General features: G+C 42.4%; 1 protein-coding gene across 9 annotated transcripts in view; it reads left to right on the top strand.

Moving 5' to 3' along the window:
• Positions 1 to 19,702, top strand: part of DNM3 (dynamin 3) — a 181,477-nt gene that overhangs the window by 138,887 nt on the left and 22,888 nt on the right. For all 9 annotated transcript variants that reach the window (XR_010072176.1, XM_063343211.1, XM_063343210.1 and 6 more), the window contains one exon: positions 17,895 to 18,059. Coding sequence is in view for 8 of the 9 variants with exons in the window: in XM_063343211.1 (XP_063199281.1) it covers positions 17,895 to 18,059 (165 nt within the window). In the remaining variant the exon portion in view is untranslated. The remainder of the gene's footprint in view (positions 1 to 17,894; positions 18,060 to 19,702) is intronic.

Raw genomic sequence — 19,702 nt, 5'->3', positions numbered from 1 at the left:
GAGTGGTGCAGAGTCATTTTTAATTACCTCCTTCCATTGCTTTTGATTTCAAGCCCAACTGATGGCGCCAGGGGCTGAACCACAGGGAGATCTCCAGGCAGCTCCTGCCTACGTTCAGCAGCCTCGCCAGGCAGATGCTATACAGCCCACTGCACTTCCTTGTGGTGTTTTTGTTATTACGTTTTAATTTTTTTTCGCCTGAGACAGGAGCTATGTTAAAATCTAGAAAGTCTGTAATGTGCTTGTACATGTGAAATGCTAGGTTATGGTCACCAACTTCCCTTCTGCTCCCTTCAGATATTTATACTCTGCGTGTACATGTATGCAATTATATGTGTGTTTGACTTCACGGGTAACGTATCCTGTGTATACAGATTTGTTAAAACGCATGGCATTATTTGAAGCCAGTAAGTATGCTCAGTTCTTTGAGTCTTTTTCAGAAACCAAGATTGGATTTCTTTATTTTTACAGGAACAGGAATGGTTGAGCTGGAATGAAAATGTTCATTCCACTGCATCATTAGCTACAGGCAATCTTCAGTCGAAGCCTAGCCCATTTTTCATGCTAAAGCTCTAATAGTTTGACTATTAATCAACATGTAGGATGAATTTCTGGGGCTGAGAGAGCTCGTCTGCATGCCTGTAATTTAAGCTGAACTCTTTTTTTATTTTTTTTCTTATGAAAGGAAGGTAGCCAGAAAATAAATTATATTTTAAAGAGTTCACCTCCCTCTCACCCCCTTCTACCATTCCCCTTCTGATAAACACCCAAAAGTTTTCACTGGACGGATATAAAGATGAAGCTGGAGCAGCAGATCCTCAAACTTGTCATTTGATCCTCCAGTATTTCTAAACCAACATTTTGTTAGATGAGACAAGTCACTGACGTGGTGATTGTCTGAGGCGTGATAGTTAGTACTGAGGGTCCAGTCCAACTTGCTTTTATCAATTGAAATGTTAATTTTAGGGTCTTGGATAAAGTTTTTCCTCCCCTTCTGCATTACGGGGAAGCTGTAACCAACAGCCCACGTGATAATGGGAGCATCGAGATCTTTAATCAGCTGTTTACCTGCCTTTTCAGCAGCCTGCTCTTTTTGCACAAGGGTCACGCGCACCAAGTTGGATAAAGACTTCTGGAAGGATGACAGAAAACGACAAGTCAACCCGTGGGACCAGCTCGCTGCACTGACAGTGACGCTTTCCGTTTGCTCCTCCTGCCATTCAGTTCATTCTCCTCCAGGCCCCTCTCCTCCATACATACAAGCCCATAAAAAGTGAAGATTCAGAAGACCGATCCTCCAGTTCAGAGACAGGAATGGGAAAATCATGCTTGGAAGGGCAGGAACTGTTTCCTTACACCCCTTCTCTCTCTAGTCTCACCAGGCTCCCTACATCACTCTGCACAGACCTGTGGAACGTGCAGTACTTCTCCAGCCCCCGCTGAAGAAAGCGGTCAAACAACAGTTTCTGTGCCCAGTGGCTTCTTAAGAAAAGCGTTTTCCAAAGGCCATGTTCCTCTTTTCCCAGGCCTAGTAAGCAGCAGGAGCAGCTTTGGGTCAATCAGCTTGTGCATGTGAGTTTTTGGAGACCGCTAACCAAATATCTTCGCTCTTTCCTCCCAGATATGCTCCCCAGCTTAGCGGGAGAGCTGATGCAGAGCCCTTTCCAGCTCTGAGGCAGGGGAGTATGCTTTGGAACATGGACAAGGACCTTGTGGGGGAGGAAGGAAGAGAGCCATACAGTTCATATAAGATGCAGAGCTATTTCAATTTAACTGTCTCGGGCTCTCAAAGACTGCAGTGCTTTAGCCTGTGGGGGCTGAAAAGCAATTTCACTGCGATTGTGCTAAAATCCTCTTGTTCTGGCCGTGAAGTTTCATTTGACTGTTAAGGAAATAGTGCAGCAACCCTGGAAACAAGGGAAATGTGAAGCGTTATCTTTCACCGGAAGGCACGTAGCCTCCTCCATCAGTGATCCGGACAAGATCGCACCAGTACCGTACAAAACGGTGTTTTCTCTATTGGACCTGCGTTGCACATAACGGAGACTACCAATGCATTTGGGCTTTTCATGACCTCCTTATAGCAGTGTCTCAGAATTATCTGATGCTCAGTTAGAGGTGTTTGGGTTTTCTTTTCCTTAGTTACTGCTAGCTGGTGAGCTCCCAGTCCAGCGCAGCAGCTGTCGTTAGTCTGTCAGCGTATAACTACTATTTTATTCTGTTTTTCCAATCCTGGAAGTTATCCGTTACTCCAGGACACTGTTCAATCCCCCGTTGTATTGAGAGTACCTCACAATTTTGTGTTATGGGCTGGAACAAATTTAACTGGTAAATTCATGCTATTTTGTTTCAGTAAGACAGATCCGTTGGACGCTTTGGTGAAATCCTTCAAGGCTGCTCGTTCTTCTTCCTGTTTACTTATCTGTTAGTTTCTCACTGTACCATTCTTTCATTAATACCCATCTTTATAAACTTAATTGCCAATCTCCTAAGGGTATCGCTTTGCTGAACCAAAGATGCATCAAGGTTCCTTTAGTCAGAAAATCAGTTAACTTACTAAGCGAGTCTGGCATGCTCTGCCATCTTGCATTTTTGCCTTTTTTTTTTGTTGGGTGAGTGGTGGTGGCAGTGGTTTGGTTTGGTTTTGGGTTGGGTTTTTTGGGTGATATTTTGTTTCGTGTTTTGTTTCTTTTTGTTTTTTAAAGTCTTTCTTTAAAAACACGTTCAAAAGCCTTGCAGACAGTCATGGTTCGACTAACAAACCTGTACTTACCTGAATCACTTTTATTCCCATGTTGTGGAGTGTGGATGCTGTACTTGCTGTTCCGTAGACCCAAGTACCACGCTGACACCTTCATCCTCTGCTCCTGCACCCACTCCCTGCGCAGGAGCACGAGCGGGTGTGTTAGCCCTGCTGGGAGCTGATGGCTGGATATGGGAGAGACTTTTAGGAGATTCTGCACAACGTGTCTTTCTTTTTTGAGGGTAGCGACGTATTCCCTCAGTGCTTCCCTTCACATCTCCTGTCCTGCTTAGGAAAGAATGATAATGATACAGTAAGTTTTGTTTCACCCGAAACAGTTAGTACAAGAGTGCAAGAAATTTTGTCTGTGAAACCTTGGTAGCCAAAATACTTTGCTCTGAGGATCCCAGTGGAAATCAGCTTGTCTCAGATGGCAAGCTTCAGGGCTGATGACTCACGTTTTCCCCTGCTCTGGTCTGGATGACGAGAAACTGCCTATGACAGCCATGAGGAGCTGAAAGCGGTAATTCATGCTCCTGTGACACAGCATTTTCTCCTTTGATGTTATCAGTGAATTGCACCCAGAAATACAGCCTGTGATTCCAGACCACAAGCTTTCCTCTGTGCCTCCTGTGCTGCTTGCCTGCCCACCGACTGGTTTTCCTATTCGGGGATTTTCCTTTTTATACTGGTTCACTTCCCATTCCTCTTCAAACACTTCCAAACATACAGTTGTGTTCCCTCAGGCTAGTTGTTCTGTTGCTGCGGGTTTTGCGTAAGCCTTCACTTTCTCCAGCCATCGTCATTCATGGTTTGCGTGAACCATGGATCACATCACTGTAGACTTTCTTGGCAGTAACCATCGCCCCTGCATGCACGCGTGGTATCTGCATGTAGGTGTAAAGGAGTACGTGCTTTTGTAGGCATCTGAATTTAAATCCTGCTCGTTTACACTGAGGTATGCTTCTGTCTAATTCTAGAGAGTATTAGGCACAAATAAGAATTGTTTAATGTCAAATATATAAGTATCAATTGAAAAATCCATGCCCTCTCAGATGCCTTGTCAACACTTCACGTCTCCAAATGCGTCGTATCCAGAAAACTGTGGTGTTAACCTTTTCTAGTCCATGCTGAACATGGGAAAAATCAGTCCTTTTTTGTGTTTGCATGGGATCTTTGTTCGCTGTGATTAATGGTCCACTAACAGTGTCCAATACGAGTTCAGTGCAATGTACAAAGTGCCTTTGATGCCAGACATTCTACAGCGCTGTGCAGAAACTAAAGCTAATAGTTGTAAGCCTGAGAGGCCTGGAATGTTTTCAATTTACTTTTAAACAAATGACTTTATTGTGCCATTCTCCCATGGGAGTAAATTCCACAGCCTTAGTGCCACATTAGACAAAACTTTTTTACCTGCTGATTTCTGTTTATACTTGGAGAAGAGAAATTAACCTTGGTTAGGGATTGGGGGGGGGATAGGAGGGGGCTATTAAACTCGGTGGGAATTTTGCCAGGGGCTTCGCTGGGAGCAGAGTGGGATGCAGGAGGACAGGATGTAGCCGAAGGATGATTTGTGATGCAGGGCAGAGTTCAGGAATTCTGTGCGCCTGAAAATCAGACTCGTGAAGGACACCTGTAGGAAAAGCTTTAAAACTGGTTTTGCCCCTCCTGAAATGTAAGGAAGTGGTCGTTGTAGTCGAAGTAAATGACAACGGATGTTGGGAGGAAGATTCCTAGTGACTGCAGTTGGAGATGGATAAGGCCCAACTCCTGAAAGGAGCAATTCTCAAGTAAGTAATGGGTGTCTGTAGCCATACAGCAATGGCATCTCTCGACCACAAGGAGAGAAAGTGTCTCTGAACCCACCACATTGCTATTGTAATGGTAAAGACTTTCTGACTGAGACAGGGAAGTTTGGAAAGAACGCATCTTTAATGCTTTTGGGATGGTCTAATACCATGGATTTGTAAAAAATATATAATACTTGCAAAATCCCTAAGTAAGGAACATGGATCCAGCCAGTGTTGCTCCAAGTGGGAGGGCCTCTAATGCTAATAAGGGCGGCGTAGTCTTCTGATAGGTATAATACAGAACCTATTCCAGTAACTCCTTTTGATCGAAACATGAGTGTACGTTAATTACTAGCAGAACTCAAACACTAGATTTTTTTTTTTTTTTAACTGCTCGCTAGGCCTTTTTTTGAACTAAACTTTTTTTTACAAGGCTTTTGTTTTGTGCATGTTATGTGCTTTTGTTGCTTTATATAAATCCCTAAGCAATCACGACAAGGTTTAAGTTTTGTTTTGACTAATGTTTTTACTTTGGCTGTCTGCAACTCATTAGTATTTTATGTTCCACACCGCTGCGTGGAAATCCAAATTAAAAAAAAATGACAAGTTTAGGTGATGCTTAGATAAAAGCAATCGCAGAAATTGGACAAGTAAATCCACTCACCTGAAAATGGCTTTAGAGTCTTTTGTCTTTCTCTGATGTTTCTAACCACTGACTGCTCTTTTCCAAAATAATAGCTCTCTTGCTCATCTCTCTGTCTGGCTTCCCCTAAAACCTCACCTCAGTTACAAAATGAACGGTGTAAGCGGTGCAAATCATTTACAGTGTCCTCAGAGCCCTAAACCCTTTGCTGCCACTGATTTGGCCTCTAGAGGAAAATACACCTGAAGTTTTTGTAGACTGTCAAGAACGATAGGGAAGAGGGTCCGAGAGCTATTTCCGTTTCAACCTGTAAGGCCGGGAAAGTCTGTCCAGTTTGTTTCTCCTCACTTGGTAGCTTTCTTCCTTTTTCCAAAAAAATGGCATATGTGGATCATTACTGAAAAGAAACCAGTGTGTGTACGGAGGGCAACAGCTTTTACATAGCCAAAGGCTGCCATGAGTCAGACCCGAGATCAAGCGTGTTCCTCGGCAGTGCCGGGAAGCTTGTGGGGGCAACGGCAGTGCCAGTTCCTTCCCAGGTCATGCCTCTATGTGGTTTATTTCCACGAGCAGAACAATGATTTCGTTACAAATCGGGATTTTCTAAGAAGTCTTAAGATGTGTTTCAGGAGTTGTAAAGCCTCTCTCCCTGCAGTGGGGAAGAAATCGGGTAGGAGAGGGGGGGGTTGTTTGAACCAGGCTGAATGTTAGTGGGCGGCGGCTCTCCATCCTGCCCCAGCAGCAGGTGCCCAGCTGCCCTCCCTCCAAATGGGCGAGGGAATATCACCAGGGCCTGAGGTTATATTGGCTTTCCACGCTGGGTAGAGTAAGGATCAATTATATGCTTTTGCCTGAGACTCCTCAAACTCTTTCCCTCACCCACTCCCTTCCCACCCAGCTGGAAAAGCAGGATCCTCAACTTGCAGGACGTCTTGGGAAAAGAGAGGAGGAGGGAATACATTGCGACGGAAGCATCTCATCTCCTTGGTCTCCCAAATGCCTGTCTACAGTAGGGATATAATCTGTGCTTCGAGGTGGCTCCCTGGGGGGCCCCAGTTTGGCAGGCAGACTGGTAGGGAACACATGCGCTGAAGCCAGAGGGTGTCTCAAATGAAATGATATTTGAGTCTCGCCATGCAGGTCTTAATGTAATCCATGAGTCTTAATATGGCCATAAGGCTATAAATTCAGGGATTTTGACCTCAAAGTCTTTGAGTGTGTTTAAAAATAGCTCACCCATCCTCATTTTATCACTTCATATACTCTGACACAATTTTGGAACCTGTCTCCATCCCATCTAACAGGGGAACACTATAATTAAGAATCGCTTTTGAAAGGCTGTTCTCGCTTAGTTTAAGGCAGAATAAGGCTTTATGTATTTTGCAGGAGATTATAAACAATTCATCAGCTAAAATTAGCAGTAAAAAGGGAGCCCCAGTTCTTTCCTGCGCTGTGGTTTGCACCACAAAGACTTAGTGTTTTTAAATCATGACAGAGCTCGCTAAAAACCTTGAAAGCATATTATGTATGTGTCACTTTGGCTCAGCTAGGAATAGTCTCACCTCTAAGCCAGAAGGCCATGGGTTCAAGTTCCATGCCCGCCCTTGGTTTTAGCTGTCTCACAGTAATTTTATTACAGAAAACATTTTAAAATAGAACCATAGGGGAGGAAGAGTGAAACTTTTATATCTGTAACTGCACTATGAGGCAGTCAGTCATTGGGATGATACGTTAAACCACTGTTCTTGCTACCCAGCTTTGCGCAGCAGGCATAAACCCTCTAAAAAGGGAGGGCTTAGCCCTAATGGTGTGGCAGTTTTTTCTCTTCTTGAAAAAAACAGTTCTAATCCTTGGGAGCGCGTGTGAGCTGCTCTTCCCTGCCCGAAAGAAGTTTGCCTTCTCATTGTGTTGCCGTGAGGTTGGGGTTCCTTGATTGTACGTTGTGGTACAAGAGCTGAAAAAATAAGAGATGTCAAATGAGTCTTGACTTTGCCTTTTGCTGCTGACCAGTGACAGAAGGGGAAAAAAATTTAAAATCAATCCTTCGAACTGCAAAGGCCATAGGTCATTTAAAAAGTTAATTTGCCAAAATACCCAACGAAAGTGCGAGGTTAGGGTTGTTTGTGGCAACGATAAAGCCAGGTGATGTTAACTGCAAAGGTAAACTCCATATTGCGCCTGCTGGGGCCTGGGGGTAGAGCGCGCATCCCTGATGTCCTTTAACTTCCCCACAGAGAGGAGGTCAGAGTGACTTAAGGTTTGAACTTTACAGTTTCATTTTGGTTCGTGCCAACAATCATGTGGTCTTATAACACAGAGTGTTTATGTTTATTGCTTACAGACATGTGTATTAAATTACCAGCATCTCAGTGTCTCTTAAATACAATTTGCTTTTATTTGACAGAGGGAAAAAAAATAATCTTTCATTTTCTCCTGGTTTTGTCGAATACCTAGCAGGGTTTTGGCATATTTATACAAAATGGAAGCCATGTCACAAAGCAGCATCTAATTTCATTTGGTCCAAGATTACGTGCTGAATAGTTGCTCACAATTCATTTCTTCCCCTGAAAATAATTTTACCCAATAATTTTCAGTTTCTGTTTTTGTGGCATGAATCCAAAATGCCTCTGGGTGGATGATTTTCTTTCATTTAGCAATATTTGTAACACTTCAGTAAAGCTCTCGGTGTTTTCAGATTCCTCTTCTGATCTGTTTTGAGGTTTTTCTGCTCCAGGAACGTTGCAGCTCATATTTTGCTTGCAAAGTTAGAGGAGTTCTTAGATGGGGAGTACGGATGGTGGTGATCATTGATGCTCAACAAGGGTAAGAATTCCTGCCAGAATTTGTAGGCCACCGTCACTCTGCCTGATGGAGGGCTTATGGAAAACCCATTAACGTGTATGAGAGCTTTGAATCTTAGGACCTGAATTATCAAATGAAATATTTTGACGAGGACTCTGGACAAGATATGTTTGGCGTATGACTAACATCTGCGAAAGGTAGATTTATCTATGTAAGATGCTGGTGGTTCTTGCATGTCCACTTGCTAAATTAGATTAAAATTCCTGTTATTAATTTTTTTCAGATAAGCAATTACTGTGGGTGCTACAGAGACTATGAGAATTGGGGCAAGAAATGGGATAATCCATCTTGTCGCGGCAGGAATGTTGGCCCGTTTGAGTCACATCTGGGATGCGGGTGGGGTGGTCTGTGCAAGGCTGGAATTGGTAATGGTCTGTCAAAAATTGAGGTAAAGGGTAGCCTAGCCTGCGAGGGGAGGTGGCCACAAGACAGATTTCCATACTAAGATGCGGTCCATGCTGGGAGAAAAAGATTGAGAATCCTTCCCATAGAGCCGGGTTTCGCAGCATTGACTGCGAGGCAAAGGGGAAAGGAAATGGTGCCGCTTCGGAGCACAGTGATCCAACTGTGTGAAATCAGTGTGGGTGCTATTAAAATGCCATCTTCCTCTCCTTTCCCCTTTCCTTCCTCCCTCTCTCCCCCCCTCTGCTGTCAGCCTGGCTGAGGAAAAGTCAAATAACGTACGACTGTGTTCCTTGGCATCACAACTGCAATTTCCCTTTTGGGACTTCAAACTTGAGAATGGGAGGTTTTAAATCTTGCTGATTCGTGCTGTTCCAGCAAGCATATGTGTGAGGAGAAAGAACAATGCCAGTTCGAAACAGAAATCACAAGTGAGAAATCACTGCTGCTAAATCAGGTGTTGCAGAGGCCAGTGGAAAAATCAGACGCTAAGAAAAGGAGGAAATTACTTTGTTTAGAGCTGGGAAGGTTAATGAGAATGAATTAGAAAGTGCTCTCTGTGTATTCAGCCCCTAAGGATTTGAGCAAAGTTAGAGGGATTTATTTACTGATTATCCAGACTATACAACTGGCAATAAGATTAAGTGAGGAATTTTGGAACATGCTGACATTTCTTATTTGCATCATTTACTATGGAGATCATTTGTCGGCACTGCACTGAGTTTGTGGTGAACCAGGGCTTAGTCTGGCCCAGCAGAGACAGATCTGGTACTTCTCATGGCTCCAGGGACGTGGGGGTGAAAACAGTTTAACGTCCTCTTTTGCGTCTCGGAGAGGAAACATCAAGTTTGTCTAGGTGCTTATCAGAGGAGAATTTCAGAATATTTTCCTAGACATCATTAATTATGGAAAAGAGTGCAGTTATAGGTGACACATTGCATTAGATCAACTAAAAATAAAAGACAAGGCTGTAATTTATCGAGCCTCTGCATTGGACGCTGTACAGAGCTCCCCCACTACGAGGCCTCCGAGTCCGTCCCTCCCAGCGTGCACACGGATACGCACACTGCCCTTCCCCTCCTCTAGGCAAGTTTCTTTAAACCAGGCTGGTAAATACAGAAGAGTTACCATCTCAGCTGGAAGAAGTGAAGGGGGACCATGAAACAGGAGTTCAGCACAGAATCTAGGAAAAACAGAATTGTGATTTCATAGAATCATAGAATGGTTCCGGTTGGAAGGGACTTTAAAGACTATCTGGTTCCACCCCCCTGCCCTGGGCAGGGACACCTCCCACCAGACCAGGCTGCTCAAAGCCCCATCCAGCCTGGCCTTGAACACCTCCAGGGATGGGGCAGCCACAGCTTCTCTGGGCAACCTGTTCCAGTGCCTCACCACCCTCACAGGAAAGAATTTCTTCCTAATATCCAGTCTAAATCTCCCCTCTTTCAGTACTGATCCCTGATTTCTATTCTTTATTCTGGTACTGATTTCTATTCTTTATTCTGGGCGCCTACCTCTAAAATGATCACATTTTGTGAAACATGCGCAACTCTTCTATATTATACGCATAGACACATGAAGTCATAACCTGGGCTTTAAAATGCAAGCCTGGTCAACGTGTTTTCCAAGATTTGCCTTCATCAAGCCACCGTCCGTGCACTGCGCACTTATTTGCCACGTTTTAATCTCATAAAATAAGACAACTCCTTGTCCCCAAAGGAATCTTTCAACCGAGTCTTGTGCACTCTTGCTGGAATAAGGAAAATTTTGTTAGTGACCCTCTCTTGTGTGGTTACTGTTGAGTAAAAGTCCTCAATAGTGATCAGTTCTACCAACATTTCTTCTAAGAATGGTTTTGGTAAGGAGGTAAATATCAGATATTAAAAGCAAGGTGTTATTTTAGTCTTCGGTATGACTCTTAATACTTCTCTGATCGGCATCACGGATGACTAATTCTCCTGCTTTCTATTTTCATCGTCTTTGGTAGAAACTCCAAGACTTCTATTTGCTTTCCTTCTTAGGGGAACTGCATACCACAGCTTTAATCCTTTAATCCTCAGATGTCCAGTTGATGCCTCTACCCATTGATTACCTCCTTTTACAGCAAACAGTCTTGTTCCCATCACAATTAATGTCCACTGGTGGAGCAGGCTGTTGTCTCTGGGAATGTGTTTCGTGCATTTCGTAACAACTACACAAATAAATGTCATAGAATCACAGAATCATAGAATGGTTCGGGTTGGAAGGGACCTTAAAGATCATGTAGTTCCGTCCCCGTGCCCTGGGCAGGGACACCTCCCACATTTCAGCCTGAATTTCAGCCTGAATATCTTCTTGGCTAATCATCCTGCTTCAAGTCTTCATCATCGTGACTTGAATTCCAGCGTAACTCACCAGTGTTTGAGACTTCCCAAAATCCATTGACCACCTCCTACGCTGAAATAATGGCAAATATCATGCCAATAGTAGCTCACATCCTAGATTATTTTTTTTTTCCGAATGCGCTCTTATAAATATGGGGTGCTTCACGTGTTGTTATGACAAGGAAATTCTTTGCCTGAAAAGTTTGCAAATTCCAAAGTAGTATTTGTTTTATAAACAAAGGTGCTGTTTTCCTTATGCCAGCCTCTTTCTGCTTTTGCTTGTCCAGCAGTCTGTTCCGAAAGGCATGAAGCAGCTGTTGGCTCCGAATCAAAACTCGCAGCGCAGGGAGGGTTCTGTAAAAGTCTTTTGTGTGAGAGACGTACATGGCAGCAAATGGTGAAATTGGAGGACGGATTCTTTGAGGGGAGATGGCTAATTCACGGCAACATTTTATTTTTTTACTTGACTTTTGCATAGAACAAAAAGAAAAGTAGAAGATATTGTAATATATTTCTTTCGTTTTGTATTTTCGGAGACACCTTTTGTTGTCGCAGTGTTGTCAGCTTGTCATTTTGTGCTGCTGTGTGCCCAGTATCACCCACTGGATGGAAGGGCTACAAGAGGTTGTCTAGTTCTTTCCCCTGCCTCAAGGCAGGATCTCTGTACCTAGGCCGTTTCTTGAGCGATGGGGTCTCATCTTTGGAAGAATTTCTGCAACTCTCCTAGTCCATCTATTTCTGTGCTTCACTGTCACCATATAACGCTTTCCAAATATTTGTTGGACGTATTTTAGTCATCTCTCCCCTTCCACAGGTGGTTTCTTTTGAGCTTAACAGTCCCAATTGATCTTAGCTTTTCCTTTCAGGTAGTATTTTACAAAGCCCTGAACATCATCTTCAGTGGTTTCCTCTCAACGCTCTCGAAATGTGCTACAAATTTCTGGTAGTGTGGTAACCAGAATTGGATGCACAGTTCTTGGACTGATTTCACAGTAGCAAGACGCAGTTTCTGTTCTGCTGAACTGCACCTTAAGTGGCCATTCTCATGCTGTATTTTTATGATTTATTCCTCCCCAAGTCAAATATTTTCTATTCATAACAAATTTCACCTCGATTTTTAAAATGTTTCTCCAGATCATTGTGAACTCTGGTCCTATCAGCGAATGTGTTCACATCCTCTTCCAGTTTCTTCTCATCTGTAAATGTAATAAGCACAGGCTGTAATCAACCATCCTCAGCATTAAGGCATTAATAAGCCCATAAAAATATAGCCCATACAAAAGTCGTCTTGATAGACTTGTCCAGTTTGACAGTGAGCCATTGACAGCTTTTCTATGGAAATGAGCATCTAACCAGTAAGTGCAGGGAGAGCACACTTCTATTAATGAAAACATCACTTGAGATTGTGTCAAAAAGCTTTTCTTAAGTCTGAAATATGTGGCATTTAGTGTTAATACCTTACCCATAAGATCTGAATCCCTGCTCTAAAAGGAGATTGGATTGATTTGACGTGATTAGTTGTCAACCTGTTAAGAACTATAAGACAAAAGTAACTCCAAGTGTGTCAGAATTCTGGTAATACGTCATTCCTTTCTGTCTCGTAGTTCTAAATCAGCTTCTTGATTGAAGAAGGCGTGGAGAGAGCCTAATGTAGGTTTTGAATGTTTGTGATCATTAAAGCTATGTAAATACCTGGGGAGCAGTATGTGGATTCAGCAGAAGGTTTTAGCTAACGGTTTGTACTGTACAACGTCTGGAACCACAAGGAAGAATCTAAGTAGGTGATTGTTTAAACTAATCTGGAGACTTAAATACTTTTGAATCAAATTGAGCTAGGCTATATCTTTCTTCTGCGCGGGTATGACGTGAGAGAGATATGGTGTGTGCAAGGGAAAGCCGGATCATAACCTCTGCTTCGAGCGGTTCAAGGCTGCTAATGAAGGCGTAGGAGCTGAAAGGGGCAGCTTGTGGGTGGCTCAGCAAAGGCAACAGCGGTACGAAGTCAGGACATGCTGAAAGCGTGGAAGAGAGTGGCAAAGTCACCCTCTGTGAGGGAAAAGGACAGCTTCCAAGCTGCCCAGGAAATGTTCTTTTTCTGCTGCTCGCTTTGTTGTAAATACACAAAAGTAATGTATTGTCATTTACTTGTGGTTCTTTCCAGTAAGAAAACCTCACTGTGTGAAGCCGTCATGTGGTTTCAGCAGTACTCTGGCAAAAGGCACGCTATGTACGGCTGAGAGCGTGCTAGCTAAATCATATGTACGGCGTCAAACTGCAATTTGAAGAGAGAATATCAAGAATCAGTTGTAAAGATTTAGGAAAAGGCGGGGGGGGTTAGGACAATGCGGTGTGCTTAGTCTTGCTGCATTAAAGACAAACCTTACTTGGACAGGAATAGGTAAAATAGATTGTATGTTCAGCAGCTGGGAATTAAAACATAAATATGATCTTGAGCGAATGATTAATTTTCAGGTTGCGGTTGTTGTTATGAACTTGCATCTGTAAATGAAAGATATGAAAGCAGATTTTAAATGATTGGTTTCTCACTGCAGCCACGGACTTATTTCTTAGCTTATTTCTCTGCTTTGCTGCTGCTTTGACTTCTTACCCTTTAGTCGGTCACCTTCCAGCCTGCTTCCTCGCAGTCATTTTTAATAGAATGCCTTTTTGATTACAGAAAATTGGTTGATACCCGGCTCTAATGAAAATGCTAGACAAATGCTCCTTCTTGAAACTGCCATCAGGAATGCTATACAAGACATTCTTAAATATGCTGGCAGCTGCCCTGATGTAATGAAATCATGGAAATTAGAAGTATTGCACTCGCTGTGTGGCCAGCTCAAGACTGTTTTCAGTATGTTACTCAGTTTTGCTGTGAATTTTTCTCGGGACATTCTTCAACACACTTATAATTCTCACAATCAGGAAACTCACCCTTATATTCTGAGGTACTATTCCCTTTTTTTTGGATTGCACGTAATTCCCCGTGCCTACGTCCCTTTGAATCATTCTTCTTGAAGCAGAGAGTTTACAGTCTTCAAAAGACTGATAACTTTTCTGGTAGAAGTGCATGTGTAGGGTGAAATCCTATTCCTGCTGCAGCCAGCAGTAAAATTCCCACAAACTTAAGTGGTTTGGGTTTCACATGCCATTTTTATCCTTCTCTTGTATGACACTTTAGTTAATCCTTAATACATTCTTAGTACAGAAGGCGTCTAAATGCAGGAAAGGTAGAAGAATAGCAGTGGTGCATACTTTGTGTTTAACTGGAACCTTTCCATGGAAGCAACACAAAGCAGCTTCTGAAAGACAGGTGAGATCCACTGCAGGGTGCAAGTAATGGATATTATTTTCATTCTTCTAAAGTGCAGAGAAAGTAGAATCATAGAATGGTTTGGGTTGGAAGGGACCTTAAAGATCACCCAGTTCCACCCCCCTGCCCTGGGCAGGGACACCTCCCACCAGACCAGGCTGCTCAAAGCCCCATCCAGCCTGGCCTTGAACACCTCCAGGGATGGGGCAGCCACAGCTTCTCTGGGCAACCTGTTCCAGTGCCTCACCACCCTCACAGGAAAGAATTTCTTCCTGATATCCAATCTAAATCTCCCCTCTTTCAGTTTGAAACCGTCACCCCTCGTCCTGTCGCTCCACTCCCTGATCCAGAGTCCCTCCCCATCCTTCCTGTAGCCTCCTTTAGGTACTGGAAGGGAAGGACCTTATCTCTGTGGCTGTGTGTACGCTAACGGCAGCACCTCCTGGCCTCCATGTTACCTTCCCTTCGTCCATGCTTTTTTTCGTCTATCGCTTTTCTGTAGCTTTGGGGTATTTTCATCAGAAGTTCGGAATTTGAGTTTTCCAAGATGAATCTAATTTTCTTTACCTGTTTTTTTAACAGTTTATATTCTTCACTACTTTCTCTGTTGGACTCTTATAAAAAAAGTTCCTAAAGTAATTGCAGTTGTGTTGGTTTGAAGTAATAATATTCCATTCCTGTCAACAATTAATAGCAGTATTAAGCAAGATTCAACTGAACAAAAACTTAGCCCAGATTCTCATACACCGTCGCTTAACTTGCTATTGGAACTACAAATTCTGGCTCAAGGGTGAGGAGCACTGAGGCTTTGAGCAGCCTGGTCTAGTGGGAGGTGTCCCTGCCCAGGGCAGGGGGGTGGAACTGGGTGATCTTTAAGGTCCCTTCCAACCCAAACCATTCTGTGATTCTGTGAAAGGGGCCTGTGGCTGCCTTGGCTGCTGGGAAAGGAGTCACGGAAACTTGCTTCTAGCTCCTTCATTCTCCTTTTCTGTGCAACACAAGCATTCTGTTCAAGAGCAGTCAGAGAGATATGAGGGTTTTCTTACATATTTTGCTTTGAGTTTATTCATCACAACAGACTTGCAAAAGGCTTTCTGGAATGCAGAGTGGCAGGGACTTAGGCTGTGGGTTGGCTTGCGCTGAAGCTAATGTCACTGTGATGCTCAGTGACAAGACGTCCGTCTTGAAAGAATGAGATGGAGGGTGTCTACATCACTTCTCTCTTGTGATGCTTAGCTTTACCGGGCAAACTTACTCTCAGCTGCTGCTGTTGGCACAATGCAGAAACAGCTTACAAAAGAAAGCCTGATAATGCTTGTTGGTGTTGAACAAACTTGAAAAAACCTGAACATTGGAAGTTCCATCTCAACGTGAAGGGGAACTTCTTTCCTGTGAGGGTGGCAGAGCCCTGGCACAGGCTGCCCAGAGAGGTGGTGGAGTCTCCGTCTCTGGAGACATTCCAACCCCGCCTGGACGCGTTCCTGTGCCACCTGCTCTGGGTGACCCTGCTCTGGCAGGGGCTTGGACTGGGTGATCTCCAGAGGTCCCTTCCAACCCCCGCCAGTCTGTGAGTCTGTGTGTTGTAGAGCACAGAAATCCGTTAGAAGGAGATTTCCATCTGCATGATGCGATGCAAACAAGATGGTTTCTGGCATGAAAAGCCTTCACTTGAGATACCAAATCATTAAGAATACTGTGGCCAGAAGCTTTCATAATAAATTACTGTAAACTCATGAGAGAGTGATCTTTTTTGATTTAAGAGAAAATAAATCAACAGGATGAAGTCGCCTCTACTACAGTTTCGAACAAGAGATGGACTCCTGAAGTATTATCCACTTTCTGTAAATATCACCTATGAGCCTGTATATAAAAGGTTAAATGTTTGCAGACTATTACCCTTTGCCTTAAAGATCAGAGACAAATTACTATTTTTACTTTACATTCTCTTGATGAGGATAATGATAAACATCTGTCACTTTGCTGCTTAGCCAGTTAAGAATCTTATTGCAATCTGTAATTTAAACAAGTGAAGGAAAAAAAAAAAGAAATAAAAGAAAAAAAATACATGGACAAGCTGCACTTTTATATGGAAAGCAAAGAAGAAAAGAAAGAGAATGGAAGTCAAATGCAGGGGAGCTGGGAAGGGGGCATTTTCAGTCTGGACTGACTTGGCTAAAATCTGTGGATATATGATAGATGTATGATTTTCCATTTATTTGCTATTTCACAGGGAAAATTACAGTTAGTTTCTTTTCAGGCATGGAGACTAAGGGAAATAATCTGTCCGCTCTGACTTTTTGGCATATGCAGTTTATTAACAAAATGATTAAGGTTTATAGGGTAGTGTGTCTACTGGTGTTACAGAATTGAAAACACTGTTTCTTCAAGAGCTTTTTCAGTGTTCTCCACAGTCCCAAGATTTTTAGGAAGCACCGCTAATTATTTTTAAAGTTCATAGATTAGTTGTTTTTTCCAGTAATTTGTGTGTAATTAGAAACAAGCTGAACTTTTGAAACTTCTTTTACATTTTGTTTTGTTTCTAAATGGTACATTGGATCTTATTTCGGAACTTAACTTAATAAATCACCACCATCCCCATTTCATTTAGACTGGGCTGACCAAGCCATCGCTCACAAGGGGTAAATACAGAGTGCTCTACCCTCCAGTGCTGCCTGAGCAGAAGCAGACCCTGTGCTAGGAGATTTTTTTTAGCCAAATTCTATATTGCAAATGGAGTTTTGCTGGTTATAGGGTGTCTGGCTGGTATATAACTAGTTCTCGTTACTGGGTTATTCACTTTTTTCAAGTACTTTCTCTTTCTTTATGTTATGCTTCTAAGCGCCAACAGAAAAGGTTTAAAATTTCTAGTTCATGCTAATATGGCTTCGGTGGGCGTTTAGAGGGAGAGGTATTATATGTCAGAGTTTGGGGAAAGAACATTGTTCTTTGTACTTTCCAGGTTGAAATTCCATTCTTTTGGCATATTTGAGCCTCAGAACGCAGTTTGATTTTCACCAAAAGGCTACTATTCTTTTTTTAGGTTTTCTTATATTTATACAGGCCAGACTGAAGCAAAATACATACCTTTTAGCTTCCAGTTAAAGTTCCCGGTATTTTCTTTAATTAGGTCAGCTGTTTACATGCAAAGAAGTGTTTTTTTTTTTTCTGTCCAATGCAAAAGAGACCTCTAATATATAATCCATCCCATGTTATGCTGAGCCTTGAGCACTGGAACCAATGGTGCTTTTGCTGTTATCCTTCATAAATCCTTTGTTTATTTAGGTGCTATTTACATCTAACAAATTTGAGGCTGAACTGCAGAATTTGTCAGCCTTAAATAACAAGAATGTCTTTTACCCGTAGGAGGGTAAAATTCAAAATCAAAACTTACGGTGCTGCTTTCTTGCATGGCCAAGCTGGCTGAATCGTAGTGGTAAAAGATTTGATAACAAGTATTGCAGTAAGTGATCGTTCACCACCATGCGTCTTTGTCTGAAAACTTTCTGTAATATGAAATTACAAATTTGTGTGGAAATATATAATGTAGTTTGCGAAGAAGGTCTTGCATCTCATATTGCATTCAGCTTTAAAGGTCCAAATTTAATGATGCTAAACAGTAATGTTAAACGGGCCATTACTTCATATTTTAACCTCCAGACGTTCTTTGTATGAGTTACGTGGCTGGATTACTACAGTTTAAGTCCAGGGTTTTTTTCCCCAATATATTTCCACTTTACTGCAGTCTGAAAGACTTTTTTCTTTTTTTCCTTCCATATAGACTGAAAATGAGGAGACTGGCCAAGCAGACAATTTTTCCATGGATCCCCAGCTGGAGAGACAGGTGGAGACAATTCGAAATCTTGTGGACTCCTACATGTCTATTATAAACAAATGTATCCGAGATTTGATTCCGAAAACCATCATGCATCTTATGATCAATAATGTAAGTAGCAGCTAGGGTTCTAAATTATTTGAAGGTGTCTGTCAAGTCTCTTACCCTCAAACACGCCTCTTGAATGTAGCAGCAACAACAGCATGTCCTAAGGAGAAGAATACGCTCCCATAAATGTCACACTCTTAGACGAAATGTTCAAATCTTCCATAGTAGTACGAAGTTCTGCAGCCTTCTCAAAGGCTGGCGGACTGCCTTGAGTGCTTACTCCAAAATGCTAAAGATTGAATTCATTTACATCTTAATCAGAGTATAAGAGATTATTTAAAGGTAAATCAAGGGGGTTGTTTTTTTTCCTCTGTGTTGCTTTTGATATAACAGGAAAAGGGAGTTGGGAGCTCCGTCTAGGCAGTCTGTGGGAGCAGCAGAGCAGAGTTGTGCTTCCTTGATTTTCAATCTGTAGCCCTTTGGCATGGTTTCTTAAAGCAGTTCTTATTTTATTTGGGTTTCTTTATATTTTCAGGTTACCGTTTTCAAGGAATAAATCTAGCAGCCCTGGACACTGTTGTTTAGATAAGCAGATGTGGTTCTTTGATTTATTGTGTGTGTCTTTCTTAGATCTGAAGATTATTTGGTTAAAGAAATGGCTTTGAGATATCATTGTTTTTCCACGGCACTAGGATCTCAGCCTTTGCTTCCTGGCAGAGTTCTGAATGGAGCTTGTTGAAAACTAAGCTTAATATTCGTGCCACTGCTGCCATATAAATTAATAATGGAGAGCACAGCTCCTGTTAGTTATGGGTAGCACCTTTTCTCTGAGGTCATCAAACTAATCAGTCTTCACAAAAACAATATGCTATAAGGCAAATCTGGTTAAAAAGTAGCATTTATTTGTGACTCAGAGCCACCTCTAGCTTTTGTCTGATGGATTTCATTAGCCCTGTGGAATTTGTGTTGGACTTAAGAGTTAGGTGGTTGGAGAGGAAATTTCAGTGGGATTTCCTGGTACGCGTAACATGAGCAGAATTTTTGCATGAGGACGAGAGATGTTCCATTAGCTTCTTTAGGTTTAGGGGAGTCAGGCTCCAAATAACGCTCTAGTCATGGGTGAGTTTTTACAAAAGAGCACGGGAATGATGAAACTGCCCTTTTTTTCCTCAAATCAGCCATGCTCAAGACTTTACAGGATGAGTATGTTCTCGCTGTTCTTTCCAGATCCCATCTAGCAACTTCCTGCTTTGGCTTAGCACAATTTCAGTGCCTCTTGAAAGGGCAGCTTTTTAGTTCTTATTTCATAAACTGCAGAGTTCGGCAAGCAGTTTTTTGAAAGCTTACATTAAATTTTCTGCCACTCACCTCATCATATGGAACAGTTTAAGAGTCTCTGAAGCGCGTGCTCTACTCAGAAGTGGAATACTGTAAGAATTTGTACGTTCAATCTCATCGGCTGTTAGTTACGTTGATAAAGTCTGCCATGCTGGCCAACCACGGAATACAGAAACAACATACTTAAAACTTCATCTACCTTTCAATTGACCTCATAGTCCATAGTTGTGTTTGGGCTTCCTAGTCAGCTAAGAGGTACACCTTAATTTAAATTTGTGGCAAAGAATCAAAACATTTTAAAAGATTGTGAAGAGTGAGACTAGAAGTACAAATGCACTTGTTTCTGCGCAGCATCGGCTGCAAAATAC

Source organism: Chroicocephalus ridibundus, chromosome 8 (genome assembly GCF_963924245.1).
Source record: "Chroicocephalus ridibundus chromosome 8, bChrRid1.1, whole genome shotgun sequence".
NCBI lineage: Eukaryota > Metazoa > Chordata > Aves > Charadriiformes > Laridae > Chroicocephalus > Chroicocephalus ridibundus.
This window is presented reverse-complemented; position numbering and strand designations above follow the sequence as displayed.